At 32.2% G+C, this 25248-nt stretch overlaps 2 protein-coding genes and 1 pseudogene across 2 annotated transcripts; all 3 read right to left on the bottom strand.

The window, feature by feature from the left end:
- Window positions 1-109: 109 nt before the first annotated feature.
- LOC100790378 (anthranilate synthase alpha subunit 1, chloroplastic-like) lies at window positions 110-5505 on the bottom strand (annotated as a pseudogene).
- A 3659-nt stretch (window positions 5506-9164) lies between these two features.
- Window positions 9165-14835, bottom strand: LOC100790900 (anthranilate synthase alpha subunit 1, chloroplastic). The gene is made up of 11 exons (XM_006601891.4): window positions 14437-14835; window positions 13642-13826; window positions 13351-13540; window positions 12792-12943; window positions 12248-12363; window positions 11916-12162; window positions 11762-11818; window positions 11441-11593; window positions 10423-10503; window positions 10123-10209; window positions 9165-9948 (listed from the first exon to the last, which is right to left on the bottom strand). The coding sequence occupies exons 1-11, from the start codon at window positions 14612-14614 to the stop codon at window positions 9625-9627; spliced, it is 1770 nt and encodes a 589-aa protein (XP_006601954.1). The 5' UTR covers window positions 14615-14835; the 3' UTR covers window positions 9165-9624.
- Window positions 14836-19185: 4350 nt separating this feature from the next.
- LAX14 (auxin transporter-like protein 14) lies at window positions 19186-24893 on the bottom strand. Its single transcript, XM_003552410.5, has 9 exons — window positions 24193-24893; window positions 23889-24065; window positions 23372-23557; window positions 23146-23258; window positions 22584-22767; window positions 22369-22466; window positions 21341-21548; window positions 20731-20988; window positions 19186-19589 (listed from the first exon to the last, which is right to left on the bottom strand). Exons 2-9 carry the CDS (start codon window positions 24057-24059, stop codon window positions 19368-19370), a joined length of 1440 nt encoding a protein of 479 aa, XP_003552458.1. The 5' UTR covers window positions 24060-24065; window positions 24193-24893; the 3' UTR covers window positions 19186-19367.
- Between the last annotated feature and the right edge of the window lie 355 nt (window positions 24894-25248).

Raw genomic sequence — 25248 nt, forward strand, 5'->3', positions numbered from 1 at the left:
TACTACATGTATAGTATTCCAATCAAGTATTCAACCACCTAGTTTGCAGCTTACCTTGAATTCTATTTTGCAGAAAACAAAACTTTAGGTATCACAAAAAATCCAGACAAACAAGAGAACTAATGATGCGGTTTTAAAAGGATAACCATAATGTTGTAATGATTTAATATTGGTATATAAGACAATGATGTTCATATATTCAAACGAGAAACTAAGTTCATTCCACTAATGGAATTTGAATTTTAAATATGCCCTATCTGAATGAAGTTTAAACTTGAAGATCCATCTGACTTGTATACACAATCAGTAGCTTCACTTTATGTATATGACTTTGACTATATTCATGAGATATCTCAATTCATTTATCAACAAAAGCTGCCTCAGCCAAATCAATGGCACGAGCAAGACCAGCAGCTTTGTTTTGACACTCTTGGTGCTCATCATCAGGGACACTGTCAGCAACTATACCAGCTCCGGCTTGAAGGTAAGCAATCCACTCATGGCGTTGGTCGACGTCTTTGTATGAGTACATTGTGTCATACCTAGTTCCTGTTGGAAACACCATAGTCCTAAGAGCAAGAGCAATGTCCATCTCACCAAGGAAAGAGATGTATCCAAATCCTCCACTATAAGGTCCTCGCCTTTTAACCTCCAATTCATCAATCAACTCCATTGCCTTCACCTGCATATCCACATAAAAGAACGAATCAAGGTGGCAAGTTTTGAAAAGTTATTTTCACTGCTTTCTGTAATTAAAAGTTCGTTTACCTATTTGAAAACAAGGCGACAATTTTGTAATTAAAAGCGAAAACATAAAATGTTTTGTCTAAGTTGACTAAAAAGGAGTCAAGAAAATTACAAACCTTTGGCGCTCCACTGACAGTTCCAACAGGCAATGCAGCTCGCAGGGCATCCCAGCTAGTCAAATGATCTTGCAACTCTCCAGTAACCTACAATAAATAATCAACATTTTTTTTTGAAACAGAAAGATGCAATTAAATAGTATCTATGTTAGAACACCAACTAACACTCGATACTAACAAGAAAAGGTTCTCACCGTTGAGCTTATGTGCATGACATGGGAATATCGCTCAATATTCATAAGCTTTTCCACTTTAACTGAACCACTTTTTGCAACCTACAAAAGAGAATTCCTGTTATCAGAACCATCACAACTTAAAGTATCCAATGCAAACCATCTTTTGAAAAAGTCAGAATAAACTCCTTTCTTCATATAGTGGTACAAACAACTTTTTCTGTTTCTAACACAACCAGATAAAAGTTTGCAGATTGGCTTTTACTGAACACCTACACAAGTTCAGATGATTGGCAACTAAAGTTAATGAAAACGTTGTTGAACTTCAATTATTAGCAATATTGATAGATGTAACTTTGAATAGTGTGAAAAGAATAGAAGGCCTGATTCCAAAATTGTGAAAGAATTATAGTGCCGTTGAGTTTCTCAATTCTTTGCCTTTGGATTACTCAATTCAATTTCTTGATGGAGGCAAGGGAAGGGATATAACTGTGTAACTCAGCAGTAAAGAGTCAATGTCACTTTAGTGGAAGTCATCAATGCAAGCCTAGTTATTCCTAAACCCAATGCAAGTTTTTCTATTTTGTGATAAGCTAATTGAGAATGGACACAAGAAGGGGAGGTGTTCATCAACTTCAACTCCAATAAAAGAGATTATAGAGTAGTAAATATAATATAAGAAATAAAAGAGAGGCCGTATTTTCTTTAAATAAACAATATAATTGAGCAAGCTATTGCTTCAAGACACCTTGAACAAGATAAATAAATAGGAATATCCATTAAAATGTATCTATAGCAAACCTTTCCAACATCATTGCGTCCCAAATCAACCAACATGACATGCTCTGCACACTGCTTTTCATCTCTCAGCAGTATTGCTTCTAACCTTGCATCTTCTTCAGGTGTTTTCCCCCTTTTAGCTGTCCCAGCCAAGGGACGGTTCACAATCTTGTTCTGCTCATGACAAAATCATAATAACTATCAATTTTAAAATGGATAAAGAATAATTTAATAAACCTGATATATATTTTTATTTAAGATTTATGACAAGCATCCCACTAGCCAAGAAAGAAGCATAATTTAATTTAAAAATCTAATATATGTACAAATCCTACCTTCTTTATACGCGTAAGAATCTCTGGACTTGAAGCAACCAGAATACATCCCCTAGCCTGTTTAGGAAACACAGAATCATAGAACATGAAAGAGCTGAACCATAAAACTTTCCTGTATGAAGGAAGAAATTTCAGATGTTACACAGAAATAAACCTGCAAATAGGCCATATAAGGACTTGGGTTAACAACTCTCAATGCTCTATAAATTTCAAAAAGGATCAGCAAATGTTCTTCGTTCGAATCTCTGACTTAATACAATCTGGAAAATATCCCCTGCTTTAATATGTTCTTTTGCCTGAAGGACTGCCTCTTTGTATGCTTCACTTGTCATGCTTGACTTCTTTAAAGATGGACCAAAATGATGAGTATGTAAATCCACAGAACCTGGAGCCAGCCTTGGGCTAGGAAACGCATGCTTTAAATTAATTTTGATTCAATCATAACAGGTACATCATTAAAGAGAGAAACGGTTAATAGATGACTTACGGTTGGCCATCTTGTAATTTGGCCACTAATTTTTCTAATCTTTCCATTCCATCCTTGTAAGCACTCTCAGCCGAGGAGTACCGATCAACCCTCACCCAAAGAATCACATATGCTTTCTGTTATGCAGAATACGAGTAAACATGAAATATTGAAGTTATGAATGAATCCTGAATATAATCCATATTAATGCAATTAAATAGTAATTGGTCATTTCATGATTTCTACTCTTCAAATAATAATTAGATCATTATATATCCAATAATGTCAAAACAGCATGTACATGAACACTGAAAAGATTTTTCCTTCCCATTCAATGAACAAAAATCCAATGAAAAACAACAGGAAAGAAATGAAATCATAACATTTTGTTTATGAAGCAATCTGAATTGAGTTTTTCTTAAAATGATAAGAGGATATACTACAGTGCAAATTAGAAACAGTGAGCTACATGTCCGCATTAGAAACAAAAAAATGTCATGTGAGAAATACCAAACTAGATGCCAACATTGATACAGTACTTGTGAAGCATAGAAAAACAGGTACCTTTTCCACATGATCAAACACAATCACATTCTCATAGAGGCCCAGATGTATGTCAGCAAGGTTCCTGTCATCCTCTGGAGCATTTGAAAATGGTAGCTTTTTCTTTTCCACATAACGAACAGTGTCATATGAGAAATAACCTGCCCAACCACCTAAAAGAGAAACTGAAACAAGTTAATGTACTGTAGGTAATATAATTAGATTTAGAGAAAGCTGTCAAGAATACTGCTCTCTGTCTTTCACATGAGCACGTGTGCAAGATGAAAGAAAACATTAAATCTGTTTGTCGTTTACATTTTCATAGTATCTGATGTTGAAATCTTGTGGTTTTAGTTTGTTATCCAAATCTTGACTTTGTGTGTTATTAGTCGTTGCATTACTTATTAGTTACGGTGTGTGCATGCACGTGCGCACCAGCAAACACACACACGTGCGTACACGCGCCATAAATAAGAAGTCACGCATTGCAAATAGCACAAAGTCAAGATTTGGATGACAAAATCTTAATCATCTAAAACAATAGGATTTCAACATCAGATACCATAAAAGTGTAAACGACAAGAGGATTTAATGTTCTCTTTCATCTTAGGATTTTCAACATCATATACTATAAAAGCGTAAATGACAAACACTATCATCTTAATCATCTAAAACCACAAGATTTCAACATCAGATACTATAAAAGTGTAAACGACAAGAGCATTTAATGTTTTCTTTCATCTTAAGATTTTCAACATCAGATACTATAAAAGTGTAAGCGACAAACACTATCTTCTTTTTTTTATTGGCCAAATACTGTCATCTTAATCATCTAAAACCACAAGATTTCAACATCAGATACTATAAAAGGGTAAACGACAAGCTCTTTCAACTTAGGATTTTCAACATCAGAAACTATAAAAGCGTAAACAACAAACACTATCATTTTTTTTATTATTGGCCAAATACTATCATCTTAATCATATAAAACCACAAGATTTCAACATCAAATACAATAAAAGCTTAAACGACAAGCAGATTTAATGTTCTCCTTCAACTTAGGATTTTCTGTTATTACAAAGTTGTTTGTCGTTGCATACATCACGCGTCAACAATCAATCATTTATAAATAAATGATAGCATCAAAAAATGATTCAGCCTCATCATTTCAAATCCAAATTATGTTTGTATGAACATTTACTAAATGAACCATAATTTGACAATATCTTATTCTTGAACACATGCATAGTTATGACTGTAGGACTCTTACCACAGAATGCATCTGGAAGCTCATTAATGAGATAGGGTTTCCAACCCTCTGAGACTTTTCTGGGAATCATCATAGGATCATCAACAATTTTCTCAGTTAAATTCCCAGATTCATGGTCAATTATTGTAACCTTATTTTCTTTCGCCACAACCTCCATTGTAGGTTGAGCTCCTACAACACTATAGCGCCCCTGCAATCAATCCAATCTTGAATTTCAATAAAGAGACAAACAACTTAAAAATTCAATATCACAAAACTACCAAAAGCACACTCACGACACTCGAAGCATGATAACTAGGCTCTGCAGACTCAAAAAGAAAGCTTGGAGATTCCCGATCGTCTTCCTTAACCAAAATCCGGTAAGCAAGGATAGGAGTAAGCTGGTCAGAGAATATGCACTGACAAAGAGGAATCAAGTTCCCATTCTTTGAAGCCTCTACAAACTTTGCTCCTTCCTCAACTGCAAAAGTAGTATCCATCATACATGTTTAGTCAAAGATTGAAACCAAAAAAAAAAGTTATAATTAATGAAAACACAAAAGCAATTAACCAAATGCTTTATCACTGAATACCTACAAATTTACCACAGGATATAGAAGAATTTTATAAAACATGAAGAAAAGATTAAAACTTGGCAATCAAGACATCTACCCTTTTGACATTTTTGCCTTCAGAGTTACAGCACATTCAGGTCACTATTTGATAAAGAAAAAAAAAAGGATTTACAAATCAGCGTTTACACTGTTATCGTAGAATTTATTTAAACATGGAACAAGATTGAATTTTATGAACAAAATCGCTACCCTTTTGTCATTCTGCCTATAATTTCATGCGGGGCACTCAAAACAAAACTAGCAAAACCAAAAGAAACACTTACCATAGGAAGGGGTGCTTGAGAGTGGAGAGCACCTCAACGTGAGAGGAGAGCGTGAGAGTGAAACGCCGGTGAGTGTCGCCGGAGAGAGACGGTGGCCGAAAGGAACCATGCGGCTGGAGAAGGCCTTTGCAGACGTAAGGGACATTGGAAGTGTTGCAGAAAGCATCTTTGTAAATTCAGTTAATACCACCGCTTCTAGTTCTTCAAGTTCTAATGCTGAGAAATTTATGCATTCACTGAATGAATAGCTTAGTGCTATTTATTGAAGCTTTTTGCTTAGCTTCAAGTTCCAATGCAGCGTAAAACCTGCTTCAGTTACATAGCATTTGATTTCATTTTATTTGAACCTCTACATTTGCATGATTTGCTTTTCTTTTGTGTAACGCTTATGTGTATGCAGTTCGGGTAATTCAATGTTCCTATGTTATATTTATATTACACATCATAAAATACAAATATTTCGGTTATGTGTTTGACTTTTTGGGACCTTTTTTTTGAGGAATAAAGAAAGCATCCTCAAATCTGTATCTACATCTCCTTTTCCAAATTTACATACGTGTAGGAGTCTGAATTCTTGCTAGAAACATTCCATTTTCGGCCATATTTATTGTTCGATTCTTTACTTATTTGTAAATCTTTAAATGTTAACTCAAAGTCTAATAATTATAATTTTTTGACCCTTCCTACCTAATTATAAAAAATAATTAATTTAATTTATCACATTAAAATTATCAACTATTTATATTATTATTCTTAAATTATATTTTTTTTATCTTTCTATCCAACATGAATTAGGATTTCTTCATTTCTTTTTTCTCCATTTCTTCCATTTCATAAGTTTATATATAAATAAATAAAATAGAGATGATAGTACTTTATGAAGAGTAATTTTTATTCATTAAAAGATTGGTAATGAAATAAATGGAGAAAGAAGAAAATAGAGAGATCGTAAGCCTCCAATCATGCTATTAATTTTAAAAGGATTTAATTTTATATTTTGCCCCTTTGTAAAACAAAAGTAATTTTGCCCACATCTTTTACAATTTCGCAAAGTTTGCTATCAAACTAATTTATTTATTGATTGACTTAATTATACATTTTGTCATCTAACTTTCTTTTCTCACGTTGTCATTCCAACTTTGTTTACACATTGTCCTTTAATTTTTAAAATTTTGCAGGTTTTATTCCCTACATCGTAATTAAAATTAAGTATTTTTGCATTCAAAATAAATAATAAAAAACAAAATACAAAAAAAATACTTGAAGTAAAAAGGATTTTTTTTGTCATTAAGTCCCTTCAAAGATATACGTAAAAGTTTTAGTTTGTAAAAGAAAGTTAATAATTTATATTCCCACCTATAAAAGATGATAATATTTTTATCTTTTTAAGAAATTGAAATTATTTTACAAATTTAATTACATACTGTCACAAATAGTAAATTTATTGAATTTTACAATTATTATTTTTAAAAATATATTGAAATATTTTTTGTTAATTGACAGAATGGAAATCTTTACACTAGCAATGCATGAAAGTTAACTTTATATCTTACTCCTTTAGTTATAAAAGTTTCCATCAAATTAGTTTCTTATTCTCATATTTTAAAACAATTTTAATATTATTTTTTAATTATTAATGAATTAAAATGATATCATTTTTTATTTTAAAACCCACATCATTTTTTATTTCCTTTTGTGACAGTGATATTTATTATTAATTGAAGTAATAAAATCAGAAATATTCTTTTCTAATTTTGGATTAATGTTATTATTTATTTTAATAATAATAACGAAGCGCCGACATGAAACTATCTGAATTGTTATGGTGTTTTATATATTCAATCTTTTCTTTTTATTATTTTAGATACTAATTTGCTTGTTATTACGTTTTACGGATCTAAAAGCTACTACAGATTATGGGAAAAATGAATCAAATAATAAAAATTCAAAATATATATCTTTACATATTATTCCTTTTATTTATAGTATAACCATAAAAGTTATTAAAAAAATTATATTTCATAAAAGTATAATTCAAAAAAATTAGCTGCTAATAATCCTCTCTTTTTTTCAAAAGTAATAGTAAAAAAAATTAATCTTCATCAAAATAAATAAATGTGCATCGTTTTGTACAATGTTTTATTTTTTTTATTTTCATTCTTTTATTTTCTATTTTATTTTTGTATTTTAATTTTTTTTACTAAGTAATTTGTATTTTTTTTTTTGAATGCAAAAATACTTAAGTACATTATATTATTTGGTACCCTAGTACCTGATTATATAATACATATATATTTGCTGATAAAAATTCATTGAGGGAAAAGATGCTCAAATTTTTGAAAGTCAGGGAGCAAGCATGCGAACAAAGTTTGGTGATAAAAATGTAAAAAGTAAAAAGCCAAAATGTACAAAAATTTAAATATAAGAAGGCAAAATGTTTGTTAATTAATTTTCTTATCATGTCAAATGATATGTCAGCACCATGAGCCTTGTGTCCACATCATCATTTGTCTATCATGTCATTTAGCCTATGTCAACACTACTTGCCAAGTCAATAATTATCTTGTCACATAACCACAATTAACAATATGGGACAGTTAACTTAGAGAAATATAAAATGCTCAAAAGTATAAAAGTTTAGTGACAAAATATGTAAATAAAGTAGTTGGATGATAAGACTAGTGAAATTGTGAAAAATAGGAGATAAAATGTACACTTAGAGACAAAATAAAGTAAGTAGCAAAGAGTATAAACTAATGTTAGCATGGATAAAAATACTTTTGTAATGATTATAATATTTTCAAAATGTATCCACTTAATAACACTTGCAGAATTTTGAGTTAAAATATTCAATAGAGTAGAGTTTTATACCATCTACCCATTGTATTAATTAAAGTAAGAAAAAAAATACTAATCAATGTATCACATGTTATTTGTATTGAACTTGATGAGATAATAACTGTTGTAACCATTAACAGAAGAAAAAATAAATAAAGAGTTAACAAAAAATAAGAGTGTTTGATTTGTTAAAAAAATAAGGAATTAGACAACACAAAAATACTTATCCAATGTTTGATTTAAAAAATGACTAAGGAAAAATATAAAATAAAGAACGATGGACTGAACAAATATCAAAAAACTTGTAACTTACAAAAATTCGGTACATTTTTTTGGCAATGTCTAACAAAAGCAAAAATGCAATACTATCCATGTTCACCTCCCTCCTCGCCTCCGCCACGGATATCTCAAACTGCTCCTCCCTCTCCATTTTCGTCGTCCACAACACCTACCTCGCCACTGACAATCACCTCTCCCCGATTGCCCTCGTCAATGTCCTTCGCTACCACGTCCTCCTCTAGTTCCTCTCCATTCTCGCCGGAGGGACAACTCGTTGGTGGCGCTAAGCTAGTTCTTTTGACTCATGTCATGAACCACCCCACTGTGGAAGAGAAGATCCTCGCGAAACTAATGGTAGTGCTTACTTCCATTCGCGGTGGTGACCAGCAGCATTGGACTTCGAAGAAGCGAAGAAACTTGTTACTTATAAGCTTACAATACAAAGGGTATTATAGTAAAATTTATATTATTTTGTCCAATATATAAACATATCAAACAAGATACAACACAAAATGACTTATATTGTGCATTGACTACTTAATAGCGTACAATAGTAAGAATTATCATGTGATTCAACTACTTGTCCAATGTTATTCTGTCTATCCTGTCTTTTTAAACAATATGTCAAAAACAAAGTTTAATAGACAATTTCAACAATTATATACATGTGCTATAAAAAACAATTATATGCATGCTTGGTAATAAAGTGAGTTAAACTCAGTGATTTTTTTTTAAACATGTTTTTTTGGGGTAATTTCACCATATTTTTTTATTCACTGTATTATTTTTTTTTTGTGAATTTATTCACTATAATTTTCTATGACCAAACCAAACACACTAACATGTAATACGCTTAATATAAAACAAAAGATTTAACAAAGAAATTGACTACGGAAACAAAAGTGAAATAAAATTATTAAAAAATATCTAAAATATTAAAATGCAAAATTAATATTTATAAAATAGACTATTAATTTAATCATATATCTCTCCACATTAACATGATTTAATGTTGGTATGGAAGACAATGATCTTCATATGTTCAAACAAGAATAAGTTCATTCCACTAATGGAATTTGTACCTACATGAATGAAGTTTAAACTTGAAACTCCATCTGGATTGTACAAACAATCAGTAGCTTCAACTTTATGCATATGACTATGACTATGACTACGAATATATTCATGAGATATCTAAATTCATTTATCAACAAAAGCGGACTCAGCCAAATCAATGGCACGAGCAAGACCAGCAGCTTTGTTTTGACACTCTTGGTGCTCATCATCAGGGACACTGTCAGCAACTATACCAGCTCCGGCTTGAAGGTAAGCAATCCACTCGCGGCGTTGGTCGACGTCTTTGTATGAGTACATTGTATCATACCTGGTTCCGCTCGGAAATACCATTGTCCTGAGAGCAAGAGCAATGTCCATCTCACCAGAGAAAGAGATGTATCCAAATCCTCCACTGTAAGGCCCCCTCCTTGTCACCTCCAGCTCATCAATCAACTCCATCGCCTTCACCTGCATCCACATAAGAATGAATCAAGGTGGAAAGTTTTGAACACATATTTCAAAACAGGAAATAGATTGGAAGTAAGGAAACAGTTTTGTAATTAAAAGTAAAAAACAGAAAATGAAAACAAAAACGTTTTCTCATTCGTAGTTGACTAAAAAGAAGTCGAGAAAATTACAAACCTTTGGTGCTCCACTGACAGTTCCAACGGGCAATGCAGCTCGCAGGGCATCCCAGCTAGTCAAATGCTCTTGCAACTCTCCAGTAACCTACAATAAATAAGCAACATTTTTTGTTTAAACAGAAAAATGCAATGAAATAATACCCAGTGTTCTGACTTAATTGGATAGAGAAATAATTTTTTGGGACAGAGGAACCATGGCAGCATCAATTTAATAATATAGGGGAAGTGTTGGTAACCAGAATTACAAGAAATCTTTTGTGAAAAACCAACACACTTGATATCAAGAAAATATTCTCACCGTTGAACTTATGTGCATGACATGGGAATATCGTTCAACATTCATAAGCTTTTCAACTTTGACAGAACCACTTTTTGCAACCTACAAAAGAGAAACTCCTGCTACGAGAATCATCACAATACCAAATATAAACCATTTTCTCAAAAAGTCAGAATAAATTACTTTCTTCTACATCATGATATACAACAAAATGAGGTATTATCATATCTATTTGTTACAAAGAAATGAAGAACGCTTAATTACAGCAAATCCACAAAGCAGCAGTTAACAAGATACATATGTACCTACTGCTTCTAACACAACCAGATAACTAACTGCAGATTGGCTTTCACCGAACACCCTTACAAGTTCAGATAATGGACTGACAACCACAGTTAATGAAAGCATTGTTGAACTCCAATTATTAGCTATATAGTGTGTTTGAAAACACATCCAAACCATGTTCAATGGAGAAATTTAGCTTTCCCAGCAAAAACACCAAAGCAACATGGAGGTTGCTTCTCCGTTGCATTGCTTTTATTGCTTTCACAAAAACACTCATATTGATAGATGTAACTTTGAATAATGTGCAAAGAAAAGAAGGCCTGATTCCATTTGTGTAAGAATAGTGTTATTGAGTTTCTTAATCCTTTAACTTAGTATTAGTCAGTTCAATTTCTCAATGGGGCAAGGGAAGGGGTATAGCTGTGTAACACAGAAGTAAAGTGTAGCATTGACATGATGGAAGTCATCAAAGCAAGCTTACTTATCCCTAAACCCAATGCAAGATTTTCTATTTTGATGTCTTGATCATGAATTGAGAATGGATGAGAAGCTTGTGGGATTAACACAAGAAAGGTGGGTGTTCAAAACGTCAACTCCAATTGAAGAGGTTATAGAGTAAATATAATATAAGAAATAAGAGAGGCAGTATTTTCTTTAAATGAACAATATAATTGACCAAGCTATTGCTTCAAGACACCTTGAACAGGAAAAAAACAAATAGGAGTATCCATTATATTGAATATTTATAACAAACCTTTCCAACATCATTGCGTCCCAAATCAACCAACATGACATGCTCTGCACACTGCTTTTCATCTCTCAGCAATATTGCTTCAAACCTTGCATCTTCTTCAGGTGTTTTCCCCCTTCTAGCTGTCCCAGCCAATGGACGGTTCATAATCTTATTCTGTTAATGACAAAATCATAATAACTATCTGTTTTAAAATAAATAATAGACTAATTTAACAAAGTCTAATATATTTTTTATTTATGATTTATGACAAATATCCCAGTCACCAAATAAGAAGTATAAGTATAATTTAATTTAAAAATCTAATATATGTACAAATCCTACCTTCTTTACACGTGTAAGAATCTCTGGACTTGAAGCAACCAGAATACATCCCCTAGCCTGTTTAGGAAATACATAATCATAGAACATGAAAGAGCTGAACCATAAAACTTTCTTGAATGAAGGAAGAAGTTTCAGATGTTACGCAGAAATAAACCTGCAAATAGGCCATATAAGGACTTGGGTTAACAACTCTCAATGCTCTATAAATTTCAAAAGGATCAGCAAATGTTCTTCGTTCGAATCTCTGACTTAATACAATCTGGAAAATATCCCCTGCTTTAATATGTTCTTTTGCCTGAAGGACTGCCTCTTTGTATGCTTCACTTGTCATGCTTGACTTCTTTAAAGATGGACCAAAATGATGAGTATGTAAATCCACAGAACCTGGAGCCAGCCTTGGGCTAGGAAACACATGCTTTAAATTAATTTTGATTCAATCATAACAGGTACATCATTAAAGAGAGAAACGGTTAATAGATGACTTACGGTTGGCCATCTTGTAATTTGGCCACTAATTTTTCTAATCTTTCCATTCCATCCTTATAAGCACTCTCAGCCGAGGAGTACCGATCAACCCTCACCCAAAGAATCACATATGCTTTCTGTTATGCAGAATACGAGTGAACATGAAATATTGAAGCTATGAATGAATCCTGAATATAATCCATATTAATGCAATTAAATAGTAATTGGTCATTTCATGATTTCTACTCTTCAAATAATAATTAGATCATTATATATCCAATAATGTCAAAACAGCATGTACATGAACATTGAAAAGATTTTTTGTTCCTCATTCAATGAACAAAAATCCAATTAAAAACAATAGGAAAGAAATGAAATCATAACATTTTGTTTATGAAGCAATCTGAATTGAGTTTTTCTTAAAATGATAAGAGGATATACTACAGTGCAAATTAGAAATAGTGAGCTACATGTCAACATTAGAAACAAAAAAATGTCTTGTGAGAAACACCAAACTAGATGCCAACATTGATACAGTACTTGTGAAGCATAGAAAAACAGGTACCTTTTCTACATGGTCAAACACAATCACATTCTCATAGAGGCCCAGATGTATGTCAGCAAGGTTCCTGTCATCCTCTGGAGCGTTTGAAAATGGTAGCTTTTTCTTTTCCACATAACGAACAGTGTCATATGAGAAATAACCTGCCCAACCACCTAGAAGAGCAGCTTAAACAAGTTAATTAGATGAAAAAACACGTCAAGAATACAGCCCTCTGTCTTTCACACACATGCAAGTGAACACCCACACAAGCATCTGCGCGTCAGGCACACAGATAACATAAATAAGACATCAAGTAACGACAACTCGACAAGTAACGCAGAAAGCAAGATTCAGGTGACAATCTTAATCATCTAAAACCACAAGATGTCAACATCAGATACTATAAATTATAAAAGCATAAACGACAAGTCGATTTAATTTTCTCTTCTATCTTAGGATTTTCAGTTATCACAAAGTTGTTTGTCCATGCAGACGTTGCACGTTATACGTTAGTAATCCATACAGACGTTGCACAAAGTTGTTTTACTAAATACGGGCATTATGATCATAAAACTCTTACCACAGAATGCATCTGGTAGTTCATCAATGAGATAGGGTTTCCAACCCTCTGAGATTTTTCTGGGAATCACCATAGGATCATCAACAATTTCCTCAGTTAAATTCCCAGATTCGTGGTCAATTATTGTAACCTTATTTTCTTTTGCCACAACTTCCATAGTTGGGTTTGCTCCTAAAACACTATAGCGCCCCTGCAATAAACAATCAATCTTGTCTTCAGTTTCAATAAAGAGTTAAAGACACAAACAACTCAAAAAATTCAAAATCACAATACTCCAAAAAGCAAACTCACAACACTCGAAGCATGATAACTAGGCTCTGCAGACTCTAAAAGAAAGCTTGGAGCCTCCCAATCGTCTTCCTTAACCAAAATCCGGTAAGCAAGGACAGGAGTGAGTTGGTCAGCGAAGATGCTCTGACAGAGAGGAATCAAGTTCCCATTCTTTGAAGCTTCTACAAACTTTCTTCCTTCCTCAACTGCAAAAGTAGTATCCGTCATACATGTTAAGTCCAAGATTAAAACCAAAAAAAAAAAAGTTATAATTATTGAAAACACAAAAGCAATTAACCAAATGCTGATGAATGGAAGCACCAACATTAGCCACAGACTCCTTCACTTATCTAAAATTAATCAAATTGTCACTATTTAACAGGATACCTACCCATTTACCACAGGATATTGAAGATTTATTCAAACATGGAGCAAAGATTAAAACTTTTCAATCAACATACCTACCCAATTGTCATTTTTGCCTTCACAGTTACACACATTTAAGTCATCATTTAGTAAATAAATAAATAAAATCACAAATACTCATTTACTACACAGGATATCGAAGAACTTATTCAAACACGGAGAAAAGATTAAAACTTTTCAATCGAGATACCTACCCATTTGTCATTTTTGCCTTCAAAGTTAAAGCACTTTCAAACCACCACTCACCATTTACACAGTTATCGTAGAATTTATTTAAACGTGGAACAAGATTGAATTTTTATGAACAGGATAGCTACCCTTTCGTCATTCTGCCTATAATTTCAGGTGGGGTACTCAAAACAAAACTAGCAAAACCAAAATAACACTTACCATAGGAAGGGGTGTTTGAGAGTGAAGAGCACCTCAACGTGAGAGGAGCGCGTGAGAGTGAAACGCCGGTGAGTGTCGCCGGAGATAGACGGTGGCCGGAAGGAACCATGCGGCGGGAGAAGGCCAAGGAGGAGCCCTTTGCAGATGTAAGGGACACTGGAAGTGTTGCAGAAAGCATCTTTGCAAATTCAGTTACTACCACCGCTTCTAGCTCTTCAAACTCTAATGCTGAGAAATTTATGCATTCACTGAATGAATAGCTTAGTGCTATTTATTATTATTTTTTTCTCTTTGATTCAAGTTCCAATGCAGCGCGTAAAACCTGCTTCCGTTACATAGCATTTCATTTCATTAAACTACTGTGCAATGAACCTTAACATTTGCTTTCCTTTTTAGTGATAGTGTATATGTTCGCAGTTCAACCTGATTCAGATTTACACGCGTGGGCGATTCTTAATTCTTGTTATTCTTTAAAAAAAAAAAATCCATTTTCATGCACCTATTTCTTTGAATTTAATAATTAATTAATATTCTTTTCTTATTTGTAAATCTTTAAATTAAATATTAAGCTAATTTAAAAAAAGAAAATAGTTAAGAGTATGTTAACAAATCTTTCTCAGCCAAAATTCATTCGAATGATTCTAATAATGCTTATCTAAATTGAGAGATAAAGTGCCATAGAGAAGTCATATACAATTAATCCATTGTACTACACACAAATGAGTGTGATACATATTTTAATTTATGTGTAGAGCATGTTGAAGCTCCTCTAAAAAAAAGCTTGTTGAAGTAATGACTAAAATTTAACCAACTAACTGACAGTATCTCCAAAGAAAAAAACTAATTAGTGACAAATTTTAACTATTGTAACTAACTACCAATATCTATAATACAATATAAATGTTATCTGAGAAAGAGAAATTGTCTATACAATAATTCATATTATAGTTTGAGTAATAATATTTTTAGTTTTATCTTTCTTTTATATATTATTTCTTACATTTCATGAAAGTAGAGAGATATATATAAAAAAGGAAAGACGATGTAGTATAAATTGTTTATTGCATGTCGTACTTTAAAATGTTTTTTTATTAATTATTTTCTTAAAAAAATATTTTAAGTGAAGTTAGTCTTAGAATGACATGTTAGTGACAGATTAATATTTGTTAATTTTATTCATAGCTAATTTTGAAAAATAACATTAATTTAAGACAAATTTAATATTCTAAAATAAATTAATAAATTTTCTTAATGCTGGTGAAATTTAATTGGACCATGTAATACTTATAATTAGAACTGGAGGTGGTATTTTATATAAATTAATTAATTACATAAATTTAATTTTATAAAATTTTAATTTTTATTATTTTTTGAATGAAAAATTTTAATATGTTATGACCTGTTCATAATATACTAAAATTATAAACTATCAGCATAAATTAGTTAGGCTGGTTAAATTTTAGTCAATATAAATTAATTTAAATAAATATATATTACTTTTAATCTAATCATATCTAGTATATTATATCTATTATATAGTTATAAAGTAAGATTTTATCACTTTTCATGTCCTAATTAATTATTTTCCCACGTGTCAACTTCTGTTTAATTATTTTTATAAATAAATTATTGTATAAATTATTTATTTATTTATTTATTTATTTATTTATAAACAAATAATATTAGTCTTTTTGACTTTAATCTGCTACATTTAATATAATATTTGGATTTTTTTAATTTTACTCTCACTATTTATAATAATAATGTGTATGATGGAGGTGACAATGATAATAATAATAACAATCAAAATAATTGATGATGATAATTATGATAATATCGATGATGACAATCTTGATGATAAAAATATTGATTATAACAATAACAAATAATAATGATCATAATCATGATAATGACTCTAATGGTGATTGGAATAATAGTAAAGATTGGGGTAAGAAGGATTAATATCAAATTTTATAATAATATATTTTTTAAATTAAAACTAAATTTATAAATATTTTTTATTATTTTTGAAAATAAATTAAAAGTGTATAAAATTTGAAATAAAAAACATTTCAGTATCATTCTAATAAAACATGTTTTATTTTAAAAATTACATTTGAAAATTCAAAAACAAAAACTCACCATCACCCGAAACTTGTCCCAAGAGTTTTCAAGAAAACAATTTTAAAAATTATAAGCGTTCGATTAAATGAATGCTATCATATATTGCATAATTGGAAAAGCATAAAGATTTTATTTTCATTGTACTGATTTAAGTTAAGTCATTTGTTTTTGTTTTCCTTTCCCGTACGTATATGTACCACTGCTTGAGAATCTAACACTCAATACATGCTTGATCACTTAGCCAATAACTTCTCTGGGTCATTTTTGTTTAAGATCGCCCATATTTATATGTTTCATTAGGCAATAGGCATAATCTAAGTTGAGTAATTTGTTTTTTGCTTTCATTTTCCGTACGTATTCCAGACAACAATTATGGACTTGAGAGATATAAAATGTAAGGTAGGTTAAGCAGTTGAAAAAGAAAAAAGTTAAGGAAGAGAGATTGTCAATTTGAACTTCAACAGGAAAATCTTTGAACAAAACTAACAAATTAAGTAAAAAAATAAATTATGGACTTATCTAATCGGTGGACTCATGCTTCTACGTTGTTTGCTACTGTGGACCCTACAGTATAAAAGTTGAAATTCTTCTCACGTAGTGGCATCCATGCTCGCTGTTTGCCAGTGAGAAACCAATCGTATGAAAATTTTCTCACGTAGTGGCATGCATGCTTCCTGTTTCCCAGCAAGGAACCAATACTATACTATGAAAATTTTCTCATGTGCTGCTGAGTGGTCTACTGGATCAGTCTCCATAGGGCTTCACTTTCTGGGATCTTTTTCGTCCTTACGTTTACGCACATACCGAGGGTGTTGCTACGTCCACCATGCAATTTATTGGTACATCCAGAGTATAACTTGTACAATTTTTATTTTATCCTTCGGTGGAACTAATACAAATTAGGTAATTTGCAGAGAATATGTAAATTTTGCGTTATCATCATCATCTAATCAATTGAACTAATAAATTAATTATGTTATAAAATAATTAATGTCGTTATATATAACACTAAAATTTCTAATATATTTAATGCACATATAAATTTAGATAATAAATTTTGTGACAATTAATTTTGATCTAATAATTAATATGTTTACATAACACTAAAATGTCTAATGTATATTTAATGTGTGCGCATGTAAATTTAAATAATAAATTTTATGATAATTAATTTTGATATAACTCATACGAATTATTTATTCCGTATATTTTTTATAAATAAAAATATTTACTATTACAAAACTTAATATATATTAAATTTTGTAATAGTAAAATATTTTTAATGCGTAAATAAGTAATTTAAAATATTAATAATTAAAAAAATAAAAATTTAAGGAATTAAAAAAAATAAAAAATCAATACGGATGAACTTCATCTGTATGAACCATACGAATTAAGATTCGTATGCTTTATACAGATGAACTTCATACTTATGGATCAACTTCATCTGTATAATTCATACGAATCAAGTTGATTCATATGTGAAAAATCTGCTTACGAATCACCACTTACACAAAAAAAGGAACAACAAATCAAGGACATTTTAGATATTAACAAAAAAATGTTGAGTGTACCTAGCAACACCCTAAGCACTTTGAATCAAAGCCCAAAAGTAAATAGAGTCACTTTTGGACACAAGTTTAAGTCCAACAACAAAAACTTCCAAAAAAGAAGGTAAACAGCTCATTAGATAATTTTATCAATTCCCAATGTGTTTTTCACCTAGATATATTTTAAACAGAAATAATCGATTAGTTTCCCTCTTTCAAAATTATATGAAGTATCATCCGTAAAGAAGTCATACGAATACATAAAGTATAACGGAGTATTAGTTAATTTTTTATTACATAAAAATTGTAAACTTAATATATTTCATGCAAATGGTTGAATTGATAAAGTTTAGTTTTAATAAAATTTATTGGAGATACCATTTTAGTAAATTAAACTCATGTATAAATAAAGTAAAGAACTGAATATCACTGTTTTAGCTTGTTAAACATGCCAATAACACTTTTAGTTCATGATATTATCCTCATTGTACAAAATTCACTTATCAATCGAATGCATGTCCTTTCTCCTGAAAATTACACTCAATAAACCCCAGTCAAACATGGAGGGTATACTTTTGCAAATTTTGCTTATAAATTGATTCATTTTCTTTCTGAAAATAATACAACTCACTACCGCACTACCCTATTGAATTTGGCTTATCACGGAAATAGAATATTTTGATGAAATTAGATATAGCACGAGTAATTAGAATCCCGCAGGTTCCACTCTCAAAATACACTACGGCCTAATGTTAGCTTTAATGAAGAAAATGATTAGGCGAAAAATGAAAGCATGGTCTTATAAAAAATTGAAGCTATAATATAAACTTGTGCAGGCTTTACTTGATGTCGCTTTATGCCAAATATCAATCCCTAGGGCTAACTATAGTGATGTTCATGATGAGCCATATGATTAAAGAAACGAGAGATTGTTTTTATACAATATTTTTTTAAAAAATTATAAGATAGATTGGAAGTAAATAAAGAAAGATGAATAATTTGATGGAAAGGGGTAGAGAAAAAAGAAAAAGGAACGTTGTAGGAAGTATTATAAGAGATTGTTGTATGAATATTATATTCCAAAAAAGCAATAATATTATATTGCATTGCTACATAAGGGAACATCAGCATTCACAATAATGTGTCTATATGGAGATAAAACTATAAAAGATAAGGATAATAATAGAGCACACTCCACAAAAGGGGTAGATGCTGATGCCACCCTACATATTATACAAATAAAGGAACATAGTTTTTTCAGTGATGCAAGGTGTGGTTGGAGGAGGGCAGAACTTTGGGCGGGCATTGGTAGCACTTGGCAAATAGCCCGAATGTGTCAACCTGCTTAATGAAATTTGTCATGCTGGCCCACCCTCCAAACCCAAAGCCCACCACCAGAACCCACACCACCACAAATGCATTCACCACGTACATCACCGTCCAGTTAGGGATAAAGAAGGGCAATTTCTCCGCGGCATTCTGTTTAAAATACCAAAACAAATAACCATAATTAGGAAATGAACTTCCAAATTGTTAACTTTTGTTTTTTGAACTGTTCATGTGCCAATAGTGTCAACCACAAATACGATATGTGTATAAGATTCAGTATGTATCCAATTATACATATAAGATACGTATATAAATGTGCATAAAAATTCATAAAACATAATGAACGTAGTTTCTATTCTGCAAAATCAAATTAAGAAACACTTTTTGGACATTATTATAAACAAAAATAAAAATTAGAAATCATTGTCATCATAAATTAACTTATTCCTTTCTTGATCATAAAGAGGACAATTTCAATATTTTAGTTCATTTTAAGGAACTTGCTTCTATGTTTATTATTATATGTACAAGTGAAGTATCCAGTGAAGCAAATAGTACTAACTTAGAATTCACCATGAACACATGGTAGGAGTAGGAATAGGATTAGCATGGTGAGTGCTGTGAAGGAACACTTGAGAGTGTTAGGTTGGGCTAGTTGGGCATGGCCCAGCTCATTGTTAACATGTGGTTAACATAGTACCCGTGGTAGTTTGACTATACTACCATAGCATATACATAACTAAACGACAATTGACAAAGAAACGGCACCAACTTCATTTTGTTTCATAAATTTTCAAATTCTAATAAAATACTATAACTAGTGGCACTAGGACTTACACTACCTGGGAGATAAGAAGCCACTTCCTGCTAAATCACAAATTAAGCTGGAATCATATCCTCAAATAAGCACACAACACCACAAGAAGAGGTTTCAAGGATTCCTTAGATGTCAAGGTGTGATAACAGAAAATGGACAGTCCTAAATAGCCAATGTAGTCCTCTTTATTGTTTGTTTTTTAATGATTTAATAATCTAGTTTTTGGGTATAGAAGAAAACAAGACCAAAATTATGAAATCCTAACGACCCATGATGCTCAATGTGAGCTAGGGTGAGTAACATTATTGGTAATTGGAAACCAATACAAACATGCCATGAAAGTTGACTAGTGTATTAGCATATGCCATGAAATACGGCAGTTAAATGAGACACGTAAGGTAGAAAATATATAGAAACAAATTAAGATATTTAAGATAAGATGTGGAGAGAATGGAGATTGGAACATATATATACCTTTCTTGCTGAGGCAGATCTGTATGTGAGCATATGAGCAGAAGCAGGGATAATGTAAACGGTGAAGCTGACCAAAAGGGCCCCCACAGCTGAATTAATGGGCCCAAAGAAAGGGAAAATAATGGCCAAAAACCATATTGGTATCACCACAGGTAACCTCGCTATTGCCCTCAAAAATATGCTCTTTGTGTCATGCATTCCTATCACTTTCTCCCACACGAAATACAATGGCGTACAAGCAAACCCAAATGTGATGAACTGTCATTTACGTAGGAATACACCAATCATCAGTTAGTAACTAACAAGTAACAACCTCAAGCTACAGATATACTTCATTACTAAAATCAGTTAATTTTGCCATTTGATTAGGTAATTGTTTATGTATTAATATATCTAATACATTAGTGTCAAGAATGTCGGGGAGGAGAAATTATTATATAATTCTAGATCACTGAGATCCTAACCGAACTTCATGTAACACACATAAAGTTTTAACTCTTATAAATTGAAAAATCTAACTGCCACAAAAAAATTATTTGAGACCGTACTAGTCCGTGAGACCGTAACCATGTAATAATTTGTTGCAAGGGAGGGAAATGCATATATGGACCTGGTGAATGAGCATTAGGATGACACCGGTGTCACGCCAGCCAGAGCGAGGGAGGAGCGAGAAGGCATTGGAATGATCCAAAAGTTGGTCACCAAAGGCCCAGTAAACGGCAATAGCAGATGGTAGAGTGAGGGTGAACACATAAACTGTTGCATAAAGATATATATATTTGAACTTCTGAGGCTTCCACATTGCATGCATGATTTCCCTGCAATAGTCATATCCCACGGTCCGTATTAATGTTTACTGCGTAACTTAAAAATCTACAAATGGCCAATGTGTATGCTCCACTGTCAAAATCAGGATCACTTGTTAAAATAAAAAAAAAAAGATGAAATAGACTTTGTCATATATTTTTATTGAAAAATATGGATTATACTAAAAGGAAAGAGAAGCTGCCCATGTGAGAATTTCCAAGTTAGATCAAGAATTGTGCATTTTAATGCCAAACAGCAAACACACGCTTTTTGGCACCATTTATCTAGTTGGACCATCGAACAATTCTTCGTGGATAATGCTGGAAAGACAAATGAATATAATTAATGTGTGTATTTACGTTCGAAGTTTTGTGTCTCTTGCACCTTTCACTTGAGTGAAATAAATAACTAGGACGTACCATGGGGTAAAATGTCCCAACACTTATTATTTTTATTTTTATATATGATAAAAATTTATCAAATTGATGGAGTCTTCGGGGGGAAGCATGATCAGAACACCACATATCGAATTTCACACTAAATAGAAAAAAGTTCAACTGGGGTTTGAAATTTTTTATTGCTAATGACAGTATAACCGTGAGCCAAGACATCATCGTAATGGTTACTCAAAAGTGCTACATATAATGTTTGTCTTATTTCCGATGGTCATTAGAATGAATGCAAGATAAAGCTGCAATAAAGAACAATTGAAGAAAGGGACCGTGCAGTGAAATTCTCCAATTATCTTTGCTGCCTGTCCTAGACAATAAAGAACAATATCATAATTGTTTTGTCCAACATAATAAGCAAAAAAAAATAAAAAGTGCATACACTGTGACGGCGTGCCCGCCGAAAGTGTAGAGTATGTTGGTGGCGCCTGTGAAATACAAAACCATCTTATTTGGGGCCGAATGCGTCACATTTTCAACCTACAAATTAATTTTTTTTAAAACAAGGTTTTTTAAACAAAGTTTAGTTGAAACAATTTCAAAGGAGAGAAACCCCACCAGAGAGAAAAAACAATTAAGGTTGTTGGTTTTGCTTACCTGGCCATGAACAAGGGCTGCAATGGTCAAATACCATGCAGTGTAGGTGGTCATGCCAAGACCAAGGAAGGACCATATCCTGTAGTTGTGGAATGATGGAATGAACACTGTGGTGGCACAGCAAGCTCCAAATATGTAGGTCCAAGTCCTCTTGTCCAAGTGATCATTAATGTAGTATATATTACTGCATATAAAGACAAGTTAAAGCATATATAAATATAGAGGGGCTAATTTTTTAATTTATAATACTACATCTCATATGTTAGATACACATCTAGTCCAATCCACAGTTTTCTATTGAGCATGCGCTATACATTCTAACTAACATGGTGTAAGAGTTTAAATGACCTTTACTGTATTTGGATAGCTATCAGAATTGATTCTGACTCCAAAATTACAGTGAAAAATTGAAAAAGTGAAAGAAACTATTTGTTGCTTCTTGACTTTCAATGTATTTTTGGAATTGATTATGATAAAATTGAATCTAATCCAAACATGGCAGTAATAGTCTGTACCAATTAAAAAAAGAAGATACAATTTGATTATAAGAGGAAATTGAGACCTTGCACAAGCTATGAGCTGGATGACAGATCCAAAGAGGAGAAAAGTGCAGTTGAAGGCCAATCCAATAGCTTTCCAGTATGGACCCAGCAAGCCTTCCAACACTTCAAACCACTACAAAAAAAAGAAAAGAAATTGAAGTGAAACTTGTTCCATATTTCTGAGCAAAAACAAAATGGGACTGTGTATAGGGTGGAAAAGTTTTGAATTGTTGTCTGATATCTAACCTGGATGACATGGTTTTTGAAGCTGACATTCTCTTTCTCTTTCCGGCTTCTGTACTCAATGTACAGAATGCTAATTAAATAAGCAGTATAACTCCCAAGCAAGCCATAGAACACTTGGAATATGATGCCTGAAAGCATTCCCAGCTGAGAGAATGAGTAAGGCAGAGTCAACAGAACCTGAGCAACCTGCGCATCACAAAATCCAGAAGAAAAAAATCATTTTTTTTTTTTACTTTCTCCTTAGAAGAAACCAAAACTGGGTACAAACTGAGAAGAATCTCATTTCATATCATGAAACTAGCATTTCTTGACTCATTTTTTTGGGTGAACATAGGTATCTCCCACTAAGCCAGAAATTAATAATAGAAAAGTACTAAGATCCATTTAAACTATTGATATCTCCCAATTTATGTTATTTATACACATGTACCAACCACATGCTTAAGGAGTATGGTTTGGTTATGTGCCTAACCATACCACAGCATATTTGTAGGAATTTCATGATTCATAGTGTTACCTGATTTGAGGCACAGCTGAACCAAGCATCATAGGCAGAACCACCATGCCAGAGAGCATTTTTAAAGCTAAACTGTGAGGTCTCCCCTTTCACTTCCTCTCCCTCCTCACGCTCCATCGTTTGGGTGAGGCTTGACATCATGGCTTCTTCAGCTTGCTTTTGAGGTAACATCTTTTTCTAATATGTTAAAGCACACACAAAGAAACACTGAGTAAGGAACTAAACTAAAACTAAATAACTAAAAGCTAAGTGAAGGTCAGAGAATCTGAAAAGGGAAGAAGAGACTTTGGTGTTTGAGACATACCAAGTTATATGAAAGTTGAGCAATGCAATGAAAGGGTTTGGTTACTCTTGCGGATTTATAACTGAGAAGGGATAGCTTAAAGGGGCAGCAAATAAGGGAAGGTTCCTTGTAACTCCTTCCTAAGCAGCGTGCTTATCTCGTTTTTTCCTTCCGAAACGAGGGAAAAGAGATAAAATAGCAGAATAGCGCCACCTTATGGGGCAGTTCTTGCGGCTTTACCACTCACTCAGGTAAAGTTTCATAATTGCAATCAACTCTTTTAACTCAATTGGCAGAGGCTTAAATATACTACACTACTACAAGTAATAGAACTAGTACTTTTTTTTTCTGCTACCCTTAAACCAGCTTTTTAAGTTTAGCGTGTTAAATGCACGAGGAATTGGCAGAAGCTAGTAGCAATTTGAATGCATGTAGATTGCGGAAACCCAGTGAGCAAGAAACAGTTACTGTGCTGTGCTGTGCTGTGCTGTATATCAGTATTAAATTATGGGAAAGGAAAAAGGTTGGTTTAGTTGGGTTAGGATGGTGTGAACTGTGAAGTGACTTAAGTAGCTTTGAATGATGGAGGGTTGAACTGAATTCTTGGACTTAGAGAATAATCGAGATCTGACAGAAACGTACCAGAGAAAGAAACCAAAGGCAATAGGCAAAACAAGAAAAAAATGATAATGTGTTTACGTTTCAACTGTGGTTACATTTGTGACAGCTTTGCTTTTCTCTTTATAGTGTGGTTTTTAATTGTACTTTTTCTCTCTCTTGTTATTATTTGTCTCTGCTGTGAGATCGTTTTGGTTTGGCTGTCACTCGAGACTTTTTAAAAATGGTTGGTGAGAATGTATCAGTAAAATAGTTACTTTCAGACATTTGTGTGACGGTGACACAACTCATTCGGCCATTAAAGGAAGACCAAGCCTAATACTAAATAGAAACATTTTTTTAATATATATTCACAAATGAAGATTTATGTAGAATTAATTCAATATAATAGCAATATGATAAATACGATCATATTAGAAAAACAAGAATTTGTTATATTAAGTTAAATTATAAATAAAT

The sequence above is a fragment of the Glycine max genome, chromosome 18 (genome assembly GCF_000004515.6).
Source record: "Glycine max cultivar Williams 82 chromosome 18, Glycine_max_v4.0, whole genome shotgun sequence".
Taxonomy (NCBI): Eukaryota; Viridiplantae; Streptophyta; class Magnoliopsida; order Fabales; family Fabaceae; genus Glycine; species Glycine max.